Here is a 22,588-nt window from a genome sequence, read left to right as displayed (position 1 = left end):
ATGGTAATTTCTGGAGTTACATTTTTAAACAACTAATGATTGGAACTACACTGTTCACCCATTTCCAGATGTAAATACAGTAGATATAGTCTAGAATCTTGCAGAGGAGATATTTGCAAGTGTTATGCAAAGGATTATGTTTTCTTTCTACCATTTACAGTGCAAATTCTCCAACAATTGTTCATCATCCCCACTACCTAGCTCATTTTGACCAAGGCAGTTTGTTTTCCTGCATCACGGTCATTCTAGTCTCACACTGTTATTTGCACAGAAAATGGAAGTTTTCGAAAAGAGCACATAAAGCTGAATGTGAATTCTCAGCCTTGCTGGCATTAATGTAAGCCCTGCATTCACAGTTAAGATACAATAAATTGTTTTTTTCTTTTATTTTTTCCTGAGATGCGTTCATTTCAAAAACTGTCATTTCTAAACCCAAGATCCCTTTTCATCCTATTACAGAAGCAGTGAACAAGCTGGACCAAAAGCAAACTTAAAACACTATATCATGAGTTGAGGAAAAGATTTTATTTTAGAGCTAACAAGTTGATAATAAATAAAGGAATATAATAATGTAATAACAGATGTTCTCATGCACTTAACACATACAATAAAGCTGGCTTACACTGCTGTTTGGACAAATTGAGAAGAGGTATTTGGCAATATTATAAATTTGAACAGTTTAAAGATTATAGAACAAGAAATTATTTCTGCTGTTGATTTTTTACATTTCTATTATACAAATTCAAATAAATATTAATATATCTATTTTTTCTTCAAATTTTGTATTCACTTTTAGCATGCCTGATAACAAAGCCACAGCAATATACAACTGCCAAGAAAGAATATTTATGAATTATACTTAGTAATAGTCCTAGAAATGTATCTTATTTATATCACATTGTGCAAGCTCTTTAGGTAGAACTGGATTTTAGGAAAAACTGCAGAAAGTTCAAACTCCTTTAAACATTTTCAGTGCAAAGGCCAGTCTAGTCCACAAATTATGGTACTGTAATGTAAGCCAATATTGTTTAAATAATAAAACATGCCTATATGATTCAGAGGAAGCTGAACGTGTTTTATGCTTTAAATTTTAAATATCTGATCTGATATGCAGATTCTGCAATATCAGACATTTTTCAAATCTTCACGAGATGGCAAAATAATTTTAAGACTTTATAAGTAGTTTTTTTTTTTTTTAAGATAACTCACATCAGCAGTACTACAGTGGCCAAAAGAGACAAACTATTATAATAGAAATCAATCTGATTAAAAAATTAAATATTCCAATTAACACTGAAAAAGTGTCTGTAATCATTATTTACAATTTGTCAATGATACCAGTGTATAACTTCACACAGTCAAAGTATACCACTTTCCAAGTAAATACCAATTCTTATATCCCCATTCAAGCATTCGATAGTAGTATGTTGTTTATCTATGAAACACATCAGTTTAAAGAAGGAGATCGATCTGTGGTCCAGAGTAATTCTATATATGGCCATTTGGTTTGCAAGCAGCGTTTTATGGGAGTATCATCAGTCTGTAGCATCGGTTCTTCAAAACCCATAACAACTGCTGTGCCTTCTACGTACATGACCTGTCAAAATAAACCCAATTATATCAGCCTACGTTTGTTTAAAACCTCTAACATGAGATGACTATTTTCACATGGTTAGGAAGTATTTGTTATAAAAAAGTTTTTACAACAACAATCAACTTCATAAAGTTTTACACATTTTCTTTTTTCTAAAATAAAATGAAATATGAAATCTAAGGAACCTAATCTCTTAGACTCTACTGTCTGAAAGTCCTTATCAGGCCATATCCACTCGATGGTTTACATGAATAGATTGTAACGTGTAAAACTGGAAAAAAAATCTAGAAAATGCAATACACAAGTTCTGTGACAATGGATCATCCAACTTCAATTTGCTTTTCTGCTTGTCAGAAAAAACAATGTAAAGATTATCAGTTAATGTCTAGAAAGTATTCCCCTATGATAGACTGTGCTTTAGGAAACACAAAGTTTTTGCTGTGAAAAGTATGGTTTTGAAATAAATATTTGTAGTGCAATAAATTGTCTCTGTTTAGACTATATAATTTCAAAAGTGAGGGACTTTTTGTACAGGCAACTACTACTAGAAGTTAAAAAAAATTACTGATTTTTTTTCCTATAATTTTCATCTAACTGGGAAGAGACTGAACATGCACAGAGGGCAATACAAAAGAAAAGTTAAGAAAAATAACTGCATGGAAGTTTTAATAAAGCAGAAGGCCAAAAAATTAAATGAACATTAATTTCATGTATTCATATATTCATATATGAATACATACATACATTCATATTGATGTGAACATAGGATGCAATTTCAGGACGTATAGATACTCAGCATTGCTGGATATCAGACAACTTGTTTAGATGCCCTGATTTAAGACCAAGAAGTTTGAAATGTTTTCATGTAAAGTAGACCAAAAGGTACTGTACAGAAATTATACCTTAGACTTAACTTTATGGAATTAATCCTACACAAAGTGAAACTTGTTTCCAGTAAGTCTATTCATAAAGCAACGTTTAAAATGGTGTAGGCAGAATTCCCTGAAAACAATACAGAAAATTTAAACAAAAGTTTATGTATACAAGTTGAATATTAAAAAAAAACGCTTCTTTGAATGTTTTTGCTTACATTTTGGTATACAAAAGTGCTGGAGATTTCACAATGGTAACTGTAATGACTTCGTAACTCCAAGCTATTCTGGTGTCTGAATATATCCATTTTCCAGAAGAGTTTTCCCACTTGTAGTCATTTCTTTGTTCCTTATGTCTATTCATTCCTTACACTCTTCTATACTAAATGTTTATTCAGAACTAATTTAGAAGTGGTCAAAACATGTCATGTATACCCCTTAAGAAGACTGAAACTGATTTTTTTTTTGTCCCCAACTAAGTGGTTCCAAAAAACTCTTGACTTTGGTGCAAGTTTGGAATACTAAAAATACTTCACAAAAAATTCCAAACATCTCAATTCAGTTATGTAGTTACTCAGAGAAGTTACAATTTGTCTGTGCTACACCTCCATTGCTGTATTTTATATCCCACTTCTCATGGATGAACTAACTGCTCTTATTGAAAAAGCATAGCTTAAGAGATGTGATCCAGCCAACTGATCCAGTATATGAGCTAAAATAGGACCAGGAGCACAAGGCAGTTTCCAATCCAAATATATCATTTTGGAAGAAAAATATCCGAAGAATGATTTTGTAAAAAGCCAGTTTCAAGTAAAAGTATTTTACCTGCAATTATGGCCATTTTTACATGTCAGTACAGGGAGTCAGTTTTCCACGCTAATTGTTATCTAAGGCTAGATTTACGTTTCTCAAATCTTACCTTTTCATTATAGTTAGATTGCTTCAGTCCATTGTAATGGTAAACAGTGAATGACTCTGAAACCCTAGAGTCCTAGTAGAGAGAAGATAGTTAATTTCATGTAATATATACACTGTGTCTTGGTAGTGTCTTTCTTGTCTTTACAACTACACAGAAGCATTTAAGCAGGAAGACATAAGCAGACTGTAAAAAAAGCATAATTTCTCTCAGGTGACATCTTGATGATTTTGGTGATCTTGCCTTTCTCACCAGAAATAAAAAAAAGATGTCAGTAAATTATCAGATAAACCCCTACATTTTCAAGAACAAGCTGTGATTTTCAGTGCTTGTCTGGACACTTGAAAATTATAACTTAAGCACTGAGCATGCAGAATCTGTCCTAGTTATTCAAGTTGCACGCTTTAAGTAGTAGCCTCACTTGTGTGTATGAATGACGAACTGCTTGGATGCTACTAAGTATTTACTAAGCACCAAATCCAATCCCCTACCCTCCATTTCAGAGCTACAGTAATTTACACCTTAGTCTGCCTAAACTAATTCTGAAAATACCTATTTAGCTGGTGCTTAACAGCAGAAATAATGCATTTGTCAAACAATCCAGCTGTTTAAATGCTTTAGTCCTAAAAAGATCTGAAAAGCTTTGCATTTAGCTGAATTGGGATACAGAACTTAAATGTTATACTATCTCTTTTATACCTACTGGACCAAGCTCCAAACAAAAGCTTATCTCCTTTTTAAAAACTTGGGGGTAAAGGCTGGAGTGAGGAGAGATCTGCTCAGGTTACAGTACATTCATGAGAATAAAAAAAGCCCTCATTTATTTTTTTCTTCTGCTTGGAGGGATTCAAAAACCTTATCTTGCTATGGATCTCATACAGCAAGCTAGGCTATTCAGTGCAGGAAGGGTACAGAAGAAAAAGGTAAGGGGGGGTAACTCTAACTTACAAAAGTTGCTTCACAGGGATAGGTAAAACTATCCTGTGAAGGAAAAAGAGCACATATTCTTTTTTGCGATGAAGGCATCATCACCCTGAAGGCTGAGAAGTGTTGTTTTCCATTTCTTGTCCCACTCATTTTGTGACTTTTGTGCAGTAATTTTTTCCAAAAAAAAGTGCATAGAGGGGAATTCAGGAATCCCTCTCTTCAGGTGACTGCGCTAAGCCCTAAAGAGTCATGATCGGTCTCTCAGCCTAAATGATCTTTGAGTATTTTTCTCCAAAGCCAACAGCTTCGAAAAGGAAAGCTGAGATCTCTTCTTTCCTTCAAGCTGGTATTCAGCACTTTTTAGGACAGTGAGAATTTGGATTTGAATATTCTCAGCAAAGGAGGAAGTGAATCTGGATCTCCCAAGCGATATGTAAGTGTTCAAACATCGTATGAAGGGGAACAGCAACAATTCCAACCGTTATTGGCATCCTCTCTTTCCTCACAATATTTTAAAGTAAGATATTGATCTTCACTTCTGAAGACTCTCACTTCTGGAAAGAATTCTGAACTAATTCTCAATATGGGGAAGGGCTCCTGCTATCTGATCTAGAGAACACAGATGATTTGACACATATCCTTGCCCTCAGTGCTAATTCACAAATTGATTCTGGCAGCTCCCAGTCCCGAGTGTGTTGATTATTCAGACTGTACTCTAAGGTAGAAACACTTCCCTTTTTTTTTTTTTTTTTTTTTTATCAGAGCTAGAGAAGGTTCAAAAGCACAAGCAAATCTCAGTGGTAAGTAAGCACGCTGCAACAGTCAATCTGTGCCTGATGGACAGGCCTCGACTTGGGGCCTCCGACTTCACAACAGGTAAAGAGTTCTTTCACCACCACTCTCTAGATTATTAAGGCAGGGATCTGCCCACGACTCTGCTATGCTTCCTTCCCTATTTCCCCTTATTCAGTCAGCGATCCACTCAGGAACAGGAAGTAGAGGCAGCAGGACCATGGCAACCCACATACAAAAGGTGCTTCCTCCTCCAGCTATGTGTGGCCCTCCGTACTGGATGGTTTAAACACAGCCAACTATGGAGGATGTACTTTGGCCTTCTAAGCGCCATTCTAAGCAGCTGGGGCCTAAAACTAAACACAGCAGACTTACCAACTTGCAAGTGTAAAATCATTGCAAGAAATAAGATTATATTCTATTGTAAAGAAGTTTTGACTTCTGGATGCAGAAACAAAAGGAGGAAGAAAGAGCTGACAAATAAGATGCAGACCTAATTCTGTAAATCCCAAAAAACCAAACACTACAACTCCTGCCTTTTTGTCTAGATGCTGAATCATCCCTTAATGATGTATTCAGTCCTTACCATCTTTAGCTACAGTATGCTGTACTTCTCTAACACAGATTCTTGTCAAAGGTATCTTAAAAATACTCGTTTCATGTTTCCTTCATTGTAAAAATTAGGCCATGTAGTTTCAATTACATGGTAAGCCAAAAAAGTGAAAAAAAGAAGCACTCCTCTCAGGCCTTCCCTTGCCACCACCAGCCAGTCTTTCTGCCCCTAGGGTAACCCCTCCCTTCTGCCAATACAAGCACTTGTATTGTATTGCCCAAGAATCTGCAAAAAGCGCTCTCATCTGGACCAACTCCCTGTTCTGCTTTATCACATGTCTCTGCAAAGGTGTTCCTGGTGGCGGAAGGCAGGCAACATGGGGGCAGGAAAATGCAACCAAGGGGAGAGGGAGGAAGAGGACAACAGTGCTAGGCTCACACTTGCTCTTTTCAGTGGTGTGGTGCTGTCTTAATGAGTATTTATAATAGACAGAGTTGTAAATAAATTTCCATAATCCTGGCAGATGCTGACTTTAAAGTATTCTAAATGTAACTCTCTAATAGCTTTTCAGTAAGCTCTCAAAAATTTTAAGTAAATAGAGATCTACACAAAAAATAGTTTTAGTTATGTTTGCAACCTTTTCCTATTTGCTAGCCACTTACAGCAGTCTTTTGTAACATTGATAAACGCAATATGGCCATTTCATTCTCATAAAAAAAAAACTCAGATAAACTTCCTTTTCTGGGTTCAATTTCAACAAGTTCAATTTCATATGCAAAACAATTATATATTTCCTGAAGTTAATTTTAGAACTTGTCACTACAATAGAGTTCCTTCCAGTGTAAAGCTTATAAAATCACGGACACCTTATGCAAATGGAATTCTACAATTCACTCTGTAGTGCAAAAAGTTATTTGCTGGTCATTTGCATCAAACAAAGGCAATACTTATTATTAAAAATATCTCTGTGATATTGAAACAAAAGTTAAATGAATCTCAATGACAGGCTGAATACACAATGATCTGCAGCAATAAAGCTGTAGTTATTACCTGCTCAGGGAAAAATTCTTGCAGAAAGGGACCCAGTAATATGATGCCCAGTCCTTCTGGGTCTAATTTGGTCTTCATGAGGTTTACGCTATGACAAAAACATTGGATATAAAAGCATGAGTAGGGCATTTTTGTTCTTGCATGATTAAGTTGTGCTATGCTACCATAGTACTGGCTGCCAAGTATATCAATACTATTCTATTTTTAAGTATAAGTGACAAATGCAGCAGAATGGCATGCAAGTTGCCAAAACATAGTTATTTTTAAATAAAAGTAATCTGTTATTTCAAATTAAATAAGTGGTAATTCTGAAAGACCACCGTATTTGGTAAAGCAATTTTAAACCCATATAATCTAAACCCAGGTTTTACAGTCCAAAAGGCATTTTGATGCCTTGTAAACATTCTTGAGCTTAGATACATAAAACAATCATCTTTTAAAAACAGCTCTGTTAACTGTCAAGCAACCTGTTTTTAAAGGGAGATTCAAAATGCCTCCAAGAAGTACTCAGTACATCGAAATAAAATTAACAGATACATTTCATATTTACATGGTGCCCTTGATATCAAAGAAGCCAAAAACTATTAAATAATGAAAATATTAACAATACACAGGACTAAGCTGAAAGCCTTACTGACATGAATATGGTATAACTTCAGGTCATTATAAATGAATGCCAATAAAACCTTTACGCTTCTATTTAAGCAGTATACTTCTACAGAAATTAGAGTGTTTAAAGATTTATTCATATTTGTCCTCTCCTTTTGCCTAACATTACAAGCTGTACCATACAAGAATGTCCACACTGGGTCAAACCAACAAACCATCTTGCCCAGTATCCTGTTTCTGACATTGGTCAGTAGTGAATGCTTACGATAAGAGTACAACAGGGCAAACATACAGTGATATCCTTAGTTTACCCTCCCCACTTCCAGCAGTCTGCTGCTCAAAGACTTCTTCAGTGAGAGGCAGTATCTAAAACACAAAGATATATATTTTTTCTTTCCGTGCATATGTCTAATTGGCTTTGAACCCATATACACTTGTGGCATCAATCAACTCCATTCACAAATTAAAATTTAACTACAGACTGTGTGAATAAGCATCTCCTTCAGTTTTGAACCTGCTACCTGATGATTCAATTTGATGACATCTTATTCTTGAATTGTGAGAGACAATGAACATTCATTTCCTCTTTTTTTTTTCTTTTAAATGAAAATCTTAATTTTGGAAAATGCTATTACATGCCAGCACAGCTGTGTCTTATTTCCAGGTCAGATAGTCCTAACCTAGTTCTTCCTTGAACCGCAGCCATTCTGCACCTTTGATTAGCCTTGCTGTCCTCCTGATACCTTTCTACAATATGCTTGTTGAGATGGGGTAGAACTAGAACTACAGAAACTGAGGGAATGTCACAGACTCATAGGATGGCTTAATTCCTAACAATTCCATTCCGTATGTGTGACTAAAAGGGCGTATCAGTTTAAGTCTGAGATCTCTTTTTTGAGTAGTAATACCCTAGTTCACAGCCCAACACTGTGCACATAAAATCAGGATAGTTATATTCCATGTGCATTCTATCTACATGTACTGTACTGGAACTTATCGGTCACTTTATCTCCCAGTAACTTCTGCTGCTCTTTCAAGCCAGTTTTCATTTTTATTACCTTGAATACTTTTGTATCAGCAGTTAACTTTTTCATATTGTTCTCTACACTCAAATCCACATCCATGCCATGACAAACTATACAGACCTAGTACAAATTCCTGTTAAGAGTCCTCTAATGACCTCCCTCCATTAAGAAAAATGACATTTATTTCTATACTTTGATCAGTTATTAATCTACAAGAGAAAACTTCCTTCTTAATCCCACGTTTACAGATAACTCATTCACTAGTCAATTTTCCCCAGATTAGCCTTCAAATCCTTCTCTAAGTACTGTTTTCCATTTGTCACCTTCTCATTCCTCTGGTATCGAGAGACTTTACAGTGGTATATAACTTAAAAACAGTACAGCAATTTCATACTGTTCTTTCCTCAGAATTCTGGGGTGAATATCACCTGGTGATGGCAATTTGGTATCACTCATTTTACTTACTAGAATTTCTTCTTAATGCTTCAGAGACTTAGCTCTTCTGACAACCTATAAAAAGGCTTAGGTATAGAAATCTCCCTATAATCTTCCACACTGAATACGGATGAGGAACAAAACTCCCTAGTGAAGCCTTCCCCAATGAACATGAAGAAGAATTCACCTCACTTTTCTTACGGACTTAAATTACTATTTTTAATACTGAGGTTCACCTATCAGACCTACAGACCTCTTGCAAGTCTCTTAATTCTGAGAAGTTTAAAAGAAAATATTATTAGCTTTTATTTCATATCTTTACAAAGATATGAAATATCTTTGAAATCTTTCAAAAGATTTTCAACTCTGCCTTGTTTTGTATTTACATTTAACTTTTCATAAATGTATGTTTTTCCTGTTTTCTTCACTTAGACATTACATTTTCTTTTCAAAAGACAGTCTTAGCCTCCTATTGCTTCCTCTATCCTGCTTTTAACCATTTAGGCTTTTTTCATTTGGGGGTAGGGAGAGGAAGTGTCCTTTTAAGGTCTTTTTTGGTTACTGCCGTATGTAGGCATCTTATCCTTTTCGCTTTCAACTATGTTTCTTCATTTTTAAGTAGCTCCCTTTCTTGACGTTATCATAGTAGTAGTAAATTATTTGCCTTCTTTTTGCTTTTGCCTCAATACACACAAATGTTATGCAATTGCTAAAAGAAGAGTGAATCTGTTAGGGCCCTTAAAAGGGCAATTCTATAATTCATAAAACTGAATGAGATCTCCTATAAACAATATTCATTTAATATATAAAAAAACGAATGTTCATGACTTAGGTGATATTACCACTGAGGATTTACATGATACTGGACTTTAAAACCTCTATTGCTCACTCTTGTTGCTTTCAAATTACAAAACTAAGATTTTAAAGTAGCTGTCTGCAATACGCTCAAAGTCTTGAAATGCTAGAACAGGCTCTAGGAACACTGGGATCATAACAAGAAATAAGATGTATTTAAGATAATTTTGAAAATGCTCTCAAATTAGGGTAATGAAAACAAAGTAATTTATGTACCCACTAATACAAAAATTGTTTAAAAAAGTAGAGTCTTGCTAAGCCTTTAAGTCTAGACAGTGTACAGAATGCAATCAATTAAGCTAGAAGGGAAAGTTAATAACATTTGACAGCTGAATATTTCAACTGAGGCCATCTTCTTCATTCAGCAAATAACTGGAACAGTTTAGACTGTTACTATTACTGACATTACCGCAGAGTTAGCAGAACAAGCGTGTGCACGTGCTTCAGTCACTTCAGTGCAAAAGTGTAGCATCTTAACTAAACAGGTTATGAATGTCAAGGTACTGATACTGATGGTTTTTGTACTGCAATGGCTGAGATGTGCGTGGGGTCAAAAACCTCCAGCAGAGGTTAGATGTATGGCTGGGCTAAACTGTTTTGAATGAGCTAAATCTAGAGCGTCCTAAGGAGTATCAGATAGTTTTTAGAAACAAATAGACAAAATAAATTGAGCAAGAGAACTGGGTCCTCAGATCTATTTACTAAAAGACTAAAAATTTTTACTAAAGTTACATGCCATTTTCCATAAACTGGCTCAGTACTGAAAGGGCTAACCCACCTCGTGAATCCATGTCTGCTCTGTAAAGTTTTCACTCTATACTTCTTAAACTCTAAGCAGATCTGACCGTTATTCACTTTCAGATTTTGAAAAGCTTAAAACCTCAGATTAGATGATCACAGAAAACGAATTTTCATTTAGTTCTCAAAATCAAAAGCACAAATAGCACACTTGCAAGCAATACCTTTAATTGTATTATAAATAAAACAACAGAAAAGTCTGTATCACCCTTGAAATGTGCTATTTATACTTCTGTTCTACATCAAATACACAAGACATCTAGAATCAAAATTGATAGGCCCTCAAGACAATAGTATCAGATATTTTTATTTAATAAGAGATGTTTCAAGGATGAATATTCTGTGGTTTGATTGCCAGTGAGGTCCTTTCAGTACAGCAGGCCTCCCGACTGACTCCTCCTACATCAATTTATATATGATGTCCTATGCACAATAATATAGGTCAGGGTTATGCCACAAGTGCCCTGAAGCCCAAACAGCCAACAGAAAAAAGGATGAATGCAGAAAAAAGATACTCTCAGATTTATTGAGGTAGCAGAATAAAGGCCAAAAGGAAGCTTTTCAGACCCTCAGTTTAACTAAGGCTTTTTTCTCTTATTAAACTTTTGCAAGTGTCACCATTTACTGACATGACAGGAATGCTAGCATTTTTGTCAGGTATTTTCTTTGGTTTTAGTTTCCTACAGTGTCTTTTGACTCCCGTTTTCACCCCTACTCTCGATAGAGAACAGATCAGTAACCCTAGCTGTACTTTATAATATTCGAAAGGAAAGAAAATTGAATCGAATTTCAGATATCTGTGCTAAGGAAACTTGCAGTCTCCAAAGCCATTCTACAGGAACAAGTGATTTAGACTATAATAAAGTACATCCTGAGCTTATGAAAGAGCAGAGTCATCTTCTGCAAAGATAAACCTAGGTTCAAACACATAGCTGCCCTTTCTGGGTTTAGCATTTAGTGGTAAAATATGCTTAGTAGGTAAGCTTTGGCACTGAAGATGCCACAGAATATTAGTCCTGCCTGTCCATATGAGAATAAAAATAAACTACCTTTCTCACTCAGTAGTTGCAACACTAATCCTAGGAATCAAGGATGCCATTTCTGGAAAGACAACTACAACTTGGTACACTAGGTGCCAAGTGTTGGTGGTAACAAAAATGTAAGTGGAGTAGTACATAGAACTGATGGTAATCTGCCTCAGTACGTGTTGGTTCTTCAGGTCTTTTGGCACACAGTCACACCCTGGTCAGCATAGGGGAATATATTCACATGTGATAATGCAAATAGCCTTTTTTCCTTTTTTCTTTTTCTTTTTTGGCTTCCAGTTATCACTACCAGAATTAGAGACATTTTAATTCCAATTCCTCCTCCATTTCATTTAAAGCTGACTTAAGCACTTTAAAATAATGTTTTGTGCCCAGACCACAATCCAGAAAAAGCTTAAATTATAACCAATATGTGGTTAATTAGAATATATTTATATTTATGCTATTATTATTTTAGAATATATTTCTGTAGTACTTAAATTTTATTACACTTACTATTCAGGATCTGAAACAAGGTCCAGAGCTTTCATTACATCTTCTAGGAGAGTGTCAGGTATAAAACCATTATCTGAAGAAGTAACAAAGGTTCTAATTAGGAAAAGAAACAATATGCTTTCCAGAAGTACAAATTTTACTCAAAAATAAAGTACTACACATCTTTATCTTCAAAATTTAAAAATAAAGGACAGAATTCTAGAATGAACACATGGTTTTCATACACTTCTTGCAATTTCTTTCTTAAAAATTGAGCGATATGATACAGAGACTGTGGTTTTGTTTATAATTCATGCACTCTGAAGTTCAATCCCTGGTCAGAATTCAACCTAACTATAGGTAGTGCCACTTGATACCACAGGGATAATGATTATAAAACCTTTTTTTTTCCTTTTAGCTGGTTAAAATTATACTTGAATGTCAGACATATTTTCCAAAACATAGTAACATTTTCAGCATGTGCCACATATATTCCAGAACAGAAATTCATAACTAATGCAATCACAGCTGGTTACATTTATTTTATGAAAATGTAATATAAGAGAAATTGTATATAAGCCTTATGTAAATTACAGATAACACTCCAAGCTTAAAAAGCTTGTGCTCCAAGAACTCTTCTTCCTATTGCACTGCTGTATTTAACCTCCTCCACTGCAAAGTTTTCAGAAAATTTCATTTCACTTGTGGATTGACTACTGTAAGGAAAATTTCTTGTCTTATTGAGCATTAAGCTATTGATCAGTACTGAGCCCAGGCGTAAACAGCACACACCTCGGCATGGAAAGGACAGTGCTTTTGAAAGTGCAATATTAAGAACTGTTTAAATAAAATAACGGTTCTGTTTTCTGAAGACATTAACGCTACACAGTGCAACATTCATTACTATTTGAAACTTATCTTTACTGAATAAGTACATTTCAATGTAAAAAATCTCACTTCAGCAAAAATTACAGCTCTTACCCTCCGGGTCATACGTTTGGAAAACCCTTCTGGCTTGTTCTGAAGGCGCTTCAGGAGCAACGAGAGCCGTATCCTTAAAAAAAAAGAAAACTTTCATAATATTCTTAATTCAGATACACGTTACTAAGGAAATATTTAGCTATGCTACACAGGGTAGGACCTTAAACTAACAAAAATTCAAATAAAACAGCAGAAAAATTAACTTTAAAGTTAATTCCAATACATTGGCCATAGTGACTTAAAAGGATCAAGGAGTATGTTGAGGATTAGTTAACAAATTTCTACACAAAGTCATAGCACAGAAAACATGGCACAGTCCGTTTCATGGAATGGCAGAACACATGAAAAGCTTGTTAGCTTCATGAAAAGGTAAGATTTCAATAGCAGCTGTTGTATTGCATTAATTATCCGTGACTTTTTTCAGCTCAAATACAATTATGCTTTCCAAAACTTATAGGCAGTGAGGCACAAGTCTACCCACTATTGTAAAACCAGCAAAAAAATAAAACCATCCCTCTAGTTTTATGCCAAAAATTTTTTAGGAAATGAAGTCAGTTAGTGATTTATGCGAAACAAAAGGTGGCAAAAGGGTAAGAAATACACATACTCAACATATACTTCAATTTAAAGAAAGTATAAAGCTCTGATGTTCCAATGGAACATGAAACTTCAAAACGGAACTCCAAACACTGCTTGTTAAGGGTACCTGAAATCCTACATCTCATCTGGCAAATTTGTGATCACCTAAGTTGTTTTTTTACATAGAAAGGAAAACAAAAAACTTGCACAGAGGGAAGCACTGCATTTGACAATGTTCCCTCTATAGTTTCTCCTACTGTCAAAGTGAAAAATGTTATTTAAGATACCTGCCGTGTTACAAAAAGTAAATAAAAAAAAAAAAGAAGTGGTAGAGTTGACATTACTCTGAATGATGTTACACCTTGGGAATCAACCTCTTGGTCACGTTGCATTAACTGTAAATCTATTTGTCACCAATTGAAAAGTTACCTCAAAATGTCCTTTAAAGTATACGTGATTTTTTTTCTTTCTGAAGATTACTCAGAAATATTTTCTTGAAATAGAAAATTGCAACATCTGCTCATTGTATCTGTATGTGGCAACACTGAACTTTGGTCTAAACTTTACAAGTCAGCACTACTTCATTTAAAAGAAGGCAGGGAAGAGAAATCAGAAAATGTAGAATTAAAATACGCATAGTGACCTATTGCTCTTTAACAGACAAAGAAAAATGCTTCAGGGAAAGACCAGAAGTAAATAATGCATTGGACTAGAATTCCACTCCTATCCAGTTTCTCTTAATAGCTGACTCCAAACCAGCCAAGAATTTTAAGTTTATACCTATTGAAAGCTGGTGTATACTTAAAAACTTTCCTGAATGAAAGCCAGCTGTCTGGGATGAACAAGCAGGTGTAACACTGAACACAACATAGACTTAAACAATAAGAGGCAACAGTTTTATTTTTAACACATAATGATACAACTATAACTGGCATATGCTGCATATAATAGGTGGTTACAGAGTACCCCTCATTTCCACGTACAGGAGAGACCAATATCTGGTCTTATAAAGGACTATATCAGACAGAAAGTTAGGATGAGATATTTGCCCCACTTTCCAAGGTTCTAGATCACCACTCAATTATATTTTGACTTGTAACGGCTACTCCATTGCCACTTGACCACAACATGGAAAATTTACATTATCAAGCAGAACAATGCAAGGAGGGCAAGACCAGGGTTCAGTCTGCTATGACCTGTTTAGAGATGTCTACATCGCATCTTCACTGGCAACAAAGGTTGCACCAAACATCAGTCCTAGATGCACACTGTGCAGAAGCAGAGCTAAGTGCTGGAAGACGCTGTGTCCATACTGCAGGTGAGGCACTCTAAAAGGTGTCCTCGTGTGTAACTTCAGTATTGGTTTCACCAGGAGAGAAAAAGGCTTGAGCACGTCTGTTGGGCACCTAATTGCATGCAAAAGGATTCAAAGTATAGATGTAATGCAAAATTGCACCAAAGAGCAGCTCTCCCACCTGCTAAATCACTAATGTAAGTGAATTAAATGAATCATGCCTGCTGGAACTCTCCTAGTTCCTGAGAAGTGACAGACTGATCAGCACTGAATTACTTCCTAGCTCCAGCTTACTGGCTCTTTCACAGCACAACTGCCACATTTTGCTGTGATGCGATTGCAGAGCCCATCCTCAGACCAGAAGCAGTCTAGCCTGCAGATAAACTAGGGTTATATGCCTTTGCACTACGCAACTTTTCCAGTCACCTTGTACCTGAGTACTCCAAGTGAGGAAGGGTACAGAGGAAACTAATTTGGGAGAAGCCCCTTTACCTGCTAGCCTCTCGTGGTGAGAGCAACTTTTAAGTTGTAAGTGACTGGACCTTTTCTAGGAGAAGAATAAACTGAGGGATGGAAAGATCGTAATGGCTATTTTCCTCTTACTTGGGAAAAAAGGTGTATCCATAAAGAAGGGTAGCCAAAGAGCTGGCTTACAAGGCACAATAACTATATAGCATCAGAACTCAACAGCATTTTATGGCAATTGAGAACTACTGTAATTAGTTCTCAGTTTAAAATAGATGATGCCATAGCATACAGAGCTTGTCAACAACAAAATGATCAGTGATTTCTATATTCAGGATATTCTCTCCCTAAATTATGTGGTTTAATGTCATACATTTCACAGTTCACATGATTCAAAACAGATTTTATTAAAAGAACAAAAAACCTAATCTCCTGCAATTACCCACATTTTTTTTGATATTACAGTTACAAACATTGTGTAGTTCTGTTGACATCTTAGTTTTTGCAGTCCTTAGTTGTTTTAGCACATGTGTATATGGGAAGAACTTAGAGAATAAGTCACTGAATGCATTACTTTTAACCTAAAATTCCCCGTTTTTCAACTGAGCATTTAAATGTCAAAAAGGCACCCAGTTACTATATATTAACAACTTTTTATTCATAAAGTGTGGTATGCTAATGCTCTAGGCAAGACATTTCAGGAAGAAAATCATAAGAGTTACCTGCCATGGAGAGATGACCAAAAAATGAACTAACTTATATCTTCAGAATAAGCCTAACTTTTCAGTGGGACTACTGTCCTTTAAAACAGCTAAAAATCCAAGATTTAAACCAGGTATATACAAATGCCACGCATCCCCTAACTTAGCACTATCATTCCTTTCCACTGCCCGGAAAACTTATAGTTCAAATAGTCCAAATATTTGCATTAAGGAAAAAATAAACAAGTAGCACACCTACTTCAGGCAGCAAAGCTGAAAACGTGAAAAACATTAACAAAAATGTACTTCAGCTGCCCAAACTGATTCTTCATCAGATGTGCCAAAATATGCACCCCCAGCCTTATAAATTAAATTTTGATGTATCCCCCACACTGAAACTTCCATATAAGGGAATCTCATCAACAGTTAATTATAATAATTATTTTCAATACTAAGTACACCATGTCCTAAAAATTTTGTTTCACTTGTTGGCTCCTGTGATATACAAACAAGCCATTTTACATTACTTTGAACAGTTGTTCTCTTGAGTAGTACCAGTTATTTTAAGATCCCATGTTTACCCTACGAGGCAAAAAATAGCCTTTGTAACTTTTAATGAAAACATTCCAGAAGTTTTCATTCTACAAATCAAAACCAGAACACAATGACTAAGCTACTTGACATCCTGGCCACGAATTTTCACAAAGATCCCTCATTGAAAGTCTTACGGTCTTTGAAAATGAAATCTATTTTCATATGGACTACCTAATAGTTATACACATACAACTGTTGAGCGATACATGGAGGAACTACACAATACAGTATTAACCTTCTTCTTAAAAGTTTGGCTAAATACCAGATACAAACACTGCAAATTTAACAATTATTCACCGAGTATATCTTATTCAGATCTACAAGCATGATGATTATTTAATATGGTCTTGTATTACAGAGAAAAGCGTACATTTATCAGCCCTATAATCAGTGGCTTTCAAACCAGTAATTTTCTCAAAATGGTTTCCTAAGAAAACAGGCTTGATGGGACTTCTGAAACCACTTTCCACAGCTCTACTGACTTCTGAATCCATTGTACAATTTCAGTTTTATTTGACAGTGGAATTGGAGTCTCAAGACCAGTTGCTGAAACTGGAAGCCAGGCACAGAGGAAATGCACAAATTTGCAATCCTACTAAGAGAGGAGGCAGAATTCACCTGTTATTTACTGCATCTGGCAAGAGGTAGGCAACCATTCAACCAACACGTGCCCAAGTTCAAGCTTGCCACTGCACGCCAGCTTGTTGAGTGGACTATCACAGAAAACAAGTGATGGGTAGGTATTTGTTTGGAGGGTGGGGGAGAAAGAAAGAGGTGCAAGAGAAAGGGAAAAGGAGAGAGTGAGGAAGTGTCTAGGAGACAAAGGCCTGGTGGAAGATGGGCTTCACAAGTTCTTGGTCTTACATAACATCCTTCAGCTTAGAAGAGCATTCGCACTATGGGATTACGTAAATCTGACTTGAACGTTCGTAGTGTACTACTTGCATCTTCAGAATGTTAAAAGTGTCAATATATATCACATTACCTTTGCAGAAAACAGTCGGGGGGTCCTCATAGACAACAAGCTGAATATGACTTAACATCGTTTCCCAGGGGCAAGGAAGGCCAATAACATATGGGTCTGCATTAGGAGGAGTGCAGCCAACAGGTCGAGGGAAGTCACCATCCCCCTCTTTGGCACCTGTATGGCATCTGGCTTACAGGTTTGGGCTCCCAGGTTGTAGCCATTTAGCCCCCATAGCCCAGAGAAGGTTCCAGTAACTGGCCATCAATCAGGCTGGCCTTTACGTGACCCCAGGGCTGATATCTCCAGCCTGACTGGCCAAGGGGCTACTCCGGGTGCTCTGCTATTTTGGAGGACCTTACATCCAAATCCTAAAACAGCTCTGCATTCAAATGAAGGATCGGCAACGGACCAACCAGCGCACTCCACATGCCTACAGGTCCGCCTACAGTCACCATATGGCTGCCTACAAAAGGGCTGCAGCCATGTAGGGTGTGTGTGGTGGTGGCAAAGTGGGAGGGAGCCAGGAAGAGAGCTGAATCACTGCAGCATAGCAGCCTGGTTAAAGGCTTGAAGGTGCTAAGCGCTCTTTTTCAAGGCCTTCACCAGAAGCTGCGGGATGGCAGATGGAGAGGCCGGGGCAGCCGCTCACCATCCTGATCCAGGATGCAAAACCAGGAGCTGCTGAAGGAGCCACCGGAGGAGCTGCAACATCAGAGCCAGTGGACATGCAAGAGCTGAAATGGGTGGGCAAACTACTGGGGGGCGGCATGCTTGAGAGCGTGGCCTGAGCAGGACGGCATGCCCAGAGGCATGGCCTGAAGGGGAAGGCACACCTGTAGAGACGGCCGGATTCACAGCAGGGACAGAGTTACTGGGGAGAGGCGTTTGCCCTGCGTGGCCTCTTGGGCACCCTTATTATTAGTAGTAGTACATACACCCATATATAATGTATATTTTACCTCAACGTTTCCTTTGAACTGATTTGTCATCCCCTCTATATGTGTATCTTTATATTGTCTTATGTGCCCTGCTGTAAGTATTGTACATATTCAGCTATCAAAGTTTCAAGGTTTCTAGTTATAATTGTTCCTGTTATTGTTAAACTGTCATTAAAGGGTTACTTTGTTATCGGTATCGTAAATCCATTCATTGACACACAAACACCTATACCGCCACCTCGAATCTGATTAGTTTGCAGTCCGTTATCTGCCATTTCCACCATGCCTTCTGAGGTGCCTGCCCCTCTGGGTCAGACCGGGACACAAGTACCAGATGCTGAGATGCTTCAGCAGTCCAGAGGAGGACAGCCAAAACGATAAAGGGGCTGGAGCACGCGAAGTAGAAGGGGCTGACAAAACTAGATTTGTTTAGTTTTAAGAGAAGGCTAAGAGAAGAATCTTAGTGTTGTCTTCAGCTACCTAACAGAAAGCCATAGAAATGAGAGCCAGACTTGGGGAGAAGCACAGCAAAAGGACAAGAGAAAAGGGACACAAGTCACAAAGGAAATGTTTATTAGGTATTATTATTTGGAAACTTCCTTTTTTTAAATGATAACGGAAGTCTAACACTGGAATAGATGGCCCAGAGAGGATGCAGAGATACTCAAAACTCAACTGGATGATGCCCTGAGCAATCTGACACATGCAGGCCCTGCTTTGAGCAGGGGGCTGAAACAGAAGATGTCTAGCAGTTCTTTCCAATCTAATTTATTCTATAATTCTAAGAAGTTCTGAGTTTACTGTTCTGAATGTATGACTTTGTCTGGTCTTGGTAAGTAGTAGACACTAAACTTCTGCTTAGAGGTAACAATCTCATTGTATAAATTACCTTTTCAAAATGGTCTCTTATTTCCTGTTAATTTAACCCAATAGCTTCAGGTCGATTGTTTCAATAACAGATCTAAGTATCAGAATATAATTCTCTGCCAGTGACAACCATCACTTGAACCCAAATACCGACCTTGAAATTGCTGTGTTGTTTCTGTTTAGAAACAGTGTCTAAGCAAAGTGTTAAGCAAGGGCTAATACTAACATCGACTGTAAAGTTATATCAAGACAGCAGGGAGACAGGGAGGCACCTTTTCCTCATTAGTTTCTGCTTTTTGGTAAGCAAAACAAGGCACAAAACTCTGGAAAATGAAATCAACTCGATAGCACGAAAAATCTAATGTGCTCCAACTTACAACTGTATTTTTCTGATAATACAGTACAGCTACAGATGCAATCTGTACCATTTGTTCCAAAATGCTGCAATTTATTACTGGAAAACATACCACCCAGAAGAAGGAGTGCTTTTATAAAGACTTTTGTTTCCTAGCATTAAATTTGCATGGGGCGCAGAGGGAAAGGGAAGGAAAAAAGGCTAACGGAAGTAATGCCGAGTAGAGTAAAAAAGAAGAAAATGTTAGCATTTCTTGTCCTGTGCATTAAAATAGTGGGCAAGTACTCAGACGCTTATGATGTAAATCCTGGAGTTCTAAATATTTTTTGGAACCTCGAACAAAAAAAAATTACGCAACTTCTCCAAGTATAAATAAGGTACAACTGAGGGAAAAGCTTACGAACTTGAACCTGAATTCTTAAGTTTAGGATTAGAACAAGGTATAAGTATCATCAAAAGGAACGTTATGCAACAAACTGCATCAAAACCTTCCTTCCAATTCTTTCAAGTTATCATCCTTTAAATGAATGAATAGCAATATTCATTTGAGGGGAAAAAATTCTGTTTCAGAACTCTGATAACTATGAAATAACAAAATTCAAAAGTAAAATCCATCTACTTCTCGCATTTGTCAGATTAGCAGTCTTTCTTACTGATGATGCTTTCACGGAAAGCATCTCTCAACAAAACTTAAGCGCTCCTTTTATTAAAACAATCAAAAACCTAAGAGCCATACAACACAGACTTACTAATGCTCTTACTAATGTCACAGAACCTATTCATTTTAAAAGGACAAACTGTTTTTCAAAATGCAGGAAACTGAATTAGACCTTTGATTTTTCTCTTGACATTAATGATTGATAAGTTGTTCACTGAAAAGGTGTTAAGAACAAAGACTTGCATTAGCACATTTTAATTTATTTACTAGAGGGGAATTTCTGATTCACAGAATTCTTAAGCAATCTATAACGATCCCCCTCCCTCCTAGCACATATCCCTGCTTAACATCAGTCATATGCTATCTGAAGTCTTCTGATATAAACAAACCAGCAGTTCTGGCTCTTGCTGAAGTAGATCACAGGAAACACTGGAGCACAGAACAAGCTGGAGACGCATTGATTCTGTGCAAATGAGTAAAATCCTTAGAATTAAGCACATAACTAATTTTGGGGTATATTTTTTTCCCCCCATCTTTACCTTCCGAAGGAAAGTTCAAGAGGAAGCCCACCTCCCAGTCCTCTTGTACAGATTTTTCCCACAGTAAAACCAAAAATCAAGATTCTCAATTCAAGCACAAGGTATATCTACTGGGTAAAACAGTTTGATTTACTTACTTGGCCTTTACAAAGTAGAAGTAGGATTACAGAATTGTAATGCCTAACATTAATAGTGTATAAGAGAGTAATAAAGCAGTATATAATCATGCAAAAGGATAATAATGTATTCCAATACCTCATGGGGACCTCAAAGAAATGACAGAAAACATGGACTTTTTTTCCCCCCATCCCTTAGTTTTTTTTACCCCTAAGAGATCTTAAAATGGCATATAGTACTACTTGGAACCTGAGAACTGTTTTTTCCTCCTTTGCAGTATCTACAGAGGACATGCTGAAATACTGTCATTTATATTCAACACAAGTATATAGTGGAGCATTCCCACTGCCTGTTCAATTTTCTTACAACTAGGGATACAAAACTTCCTCAATCTTCTTAACACAAAGTATAAAATAATCATCCTGGAATGCAGAAGATTCAGAGAGAGGTGGGAAAGTAGGCAAGAAATAGACAGTTGTGTATATAAACTTGACAGCTTTAAGAAATTTGATGATCAGCATGCAATCTATCATTAAGTGGCAATCCATCTGTATTTTCAATCTAGCTTGACTTACAGTAACTGCTAACTACCTAGTGGAGCAACTGCAAACTCCTTTGCACAAACAACACTGCTTTATTAAAGTGCACATCAGTCTTTGAGGCTTCAGAAAAGACAGAACATTTGTGGAAGGTACAGATGGAGTTCTGAGAGATGCTGGGAGCAGGGGAGACCACACCACAAATCCGATAATCATTTAGTAAAAATATAGGCCCAGGAAAGAGTTGAGCAGAATAATGGCTGGCACAGCAGCATAGCCTCTCCCTTAGCTCTTTTCTCAGCTGAAGTGGATATTCCAAATAATTGCAGTTGATATAAAAAGAACAGGCTGCTGGGCACAATAAGGTGAAATTTTGATCCATCTGGGACTCTGGAAAGGACTCTATTACATATTCCTATTATTTATGAAGATCTCAACCTGGAGAGGAACAGAGGTCCTCCTCCAAAGACAGCTATTCCCCTATCCAATGCTGCGGAGATTTTTTGAGTCCAGATGAATCATATAGTCTAGTTATTGTTTTCAGTCCAGGAGCAACAGTGGGGACTCGAGAACTTACTGAGGATCATAAGAGGTCCCAATATCAAAACTGTCCTGACCATGTCAAAATCAGCAGGGTCCTGTTCTACCTTACTTTCAACAGGACTCAAGGGACAAGTCAAACAGTGCAATTCAACATCTGTCTCTTCAACTAGAGATGCCATCAGAAACACAACCAAAAAAGAGGTGGAACTTCTTAACAGCACAGGAAGTAAACAGGTCAACTCAGATCAACCCTAGTATTGTGAGACTATCCAAGCAAGCATCCCATGCATGCTCTAGAAGCAAGAATCTCATTCATTTAATCTCCAGAAGAACCATACTGACATTTAAGGTCATTTTTATTTATGAACCAATTCCATATTGAGATCATCTTTTGAAAGGAGAAAAGGAACTTCATATGAATTTATTGATGTACTATGTAACTATAACAGCATCATCTGAACGTGTAGCTCTTTCACACATGTCCATAATGCATTTCAAATCCAGT

The 22,588-nt window shown here is 36.8% G+C and overlaps 1 protein-coding gene across 4 annotated transcripts in view; it reads right to left on the bottom strand.

Moving 5' to 3' along the window:
• Positions 1-503: 503 nt before the first annotated feature.
• The window catches only part of MINDY3 (MINDY lysine 48 deubiquitinase 3), a 65,892-nt gene continuing 43,807 nt past the window's right edge, over positions 504-22,588 (bottom strand). For all 4 annotated transcript variants that reach the window (XM_068934686.1, XM_068934688.1, XM_068934685.1 and 1 more), the window contains 5 exons: positions 12,928-13,000; positions 11,968-12,040; positions 6,705-6,792; positions 3,386-3,457; positions 504-1,597 (listed from right to left, as the gene is read on the bottom strand). In XM_068934686.1, coding sequence (XP_068790787.1) covers positions 1,448-1,597; positions 3,386-3,457; positions 6,705-6,792; positions 11,968-12,040; positions 12,928-13,000 — 456 coding nt within the window. In that variant the 3' untranslated portion in view covers positions 504-1,447. The remainder of the gene's footprint in view (positions 1,598-3,385; positions 3,458-6,704; positions 6,793-11,967; positions 12,041-12,927; positions 13,001-22,588) is intronic.

This window comes from Struthio camelus, chromosome 2, assembly GCF_040807025.1.
Source record: "Struthio camelus isolate bStrCam1 chromosome 2, bStrCam1.hap1, whole genome shotgun sequence".
Taxonomy (NCBI): Eukaryota; Metazoa; Chordata; class Aves; order Struthioniformes; family Struthionidae; genus Struthio; species Struthio camelus.
Note: the sequence above shows the minus strand (reverse complement) of the source record. Positions and strands in the feature narration are given on the sequence as shown.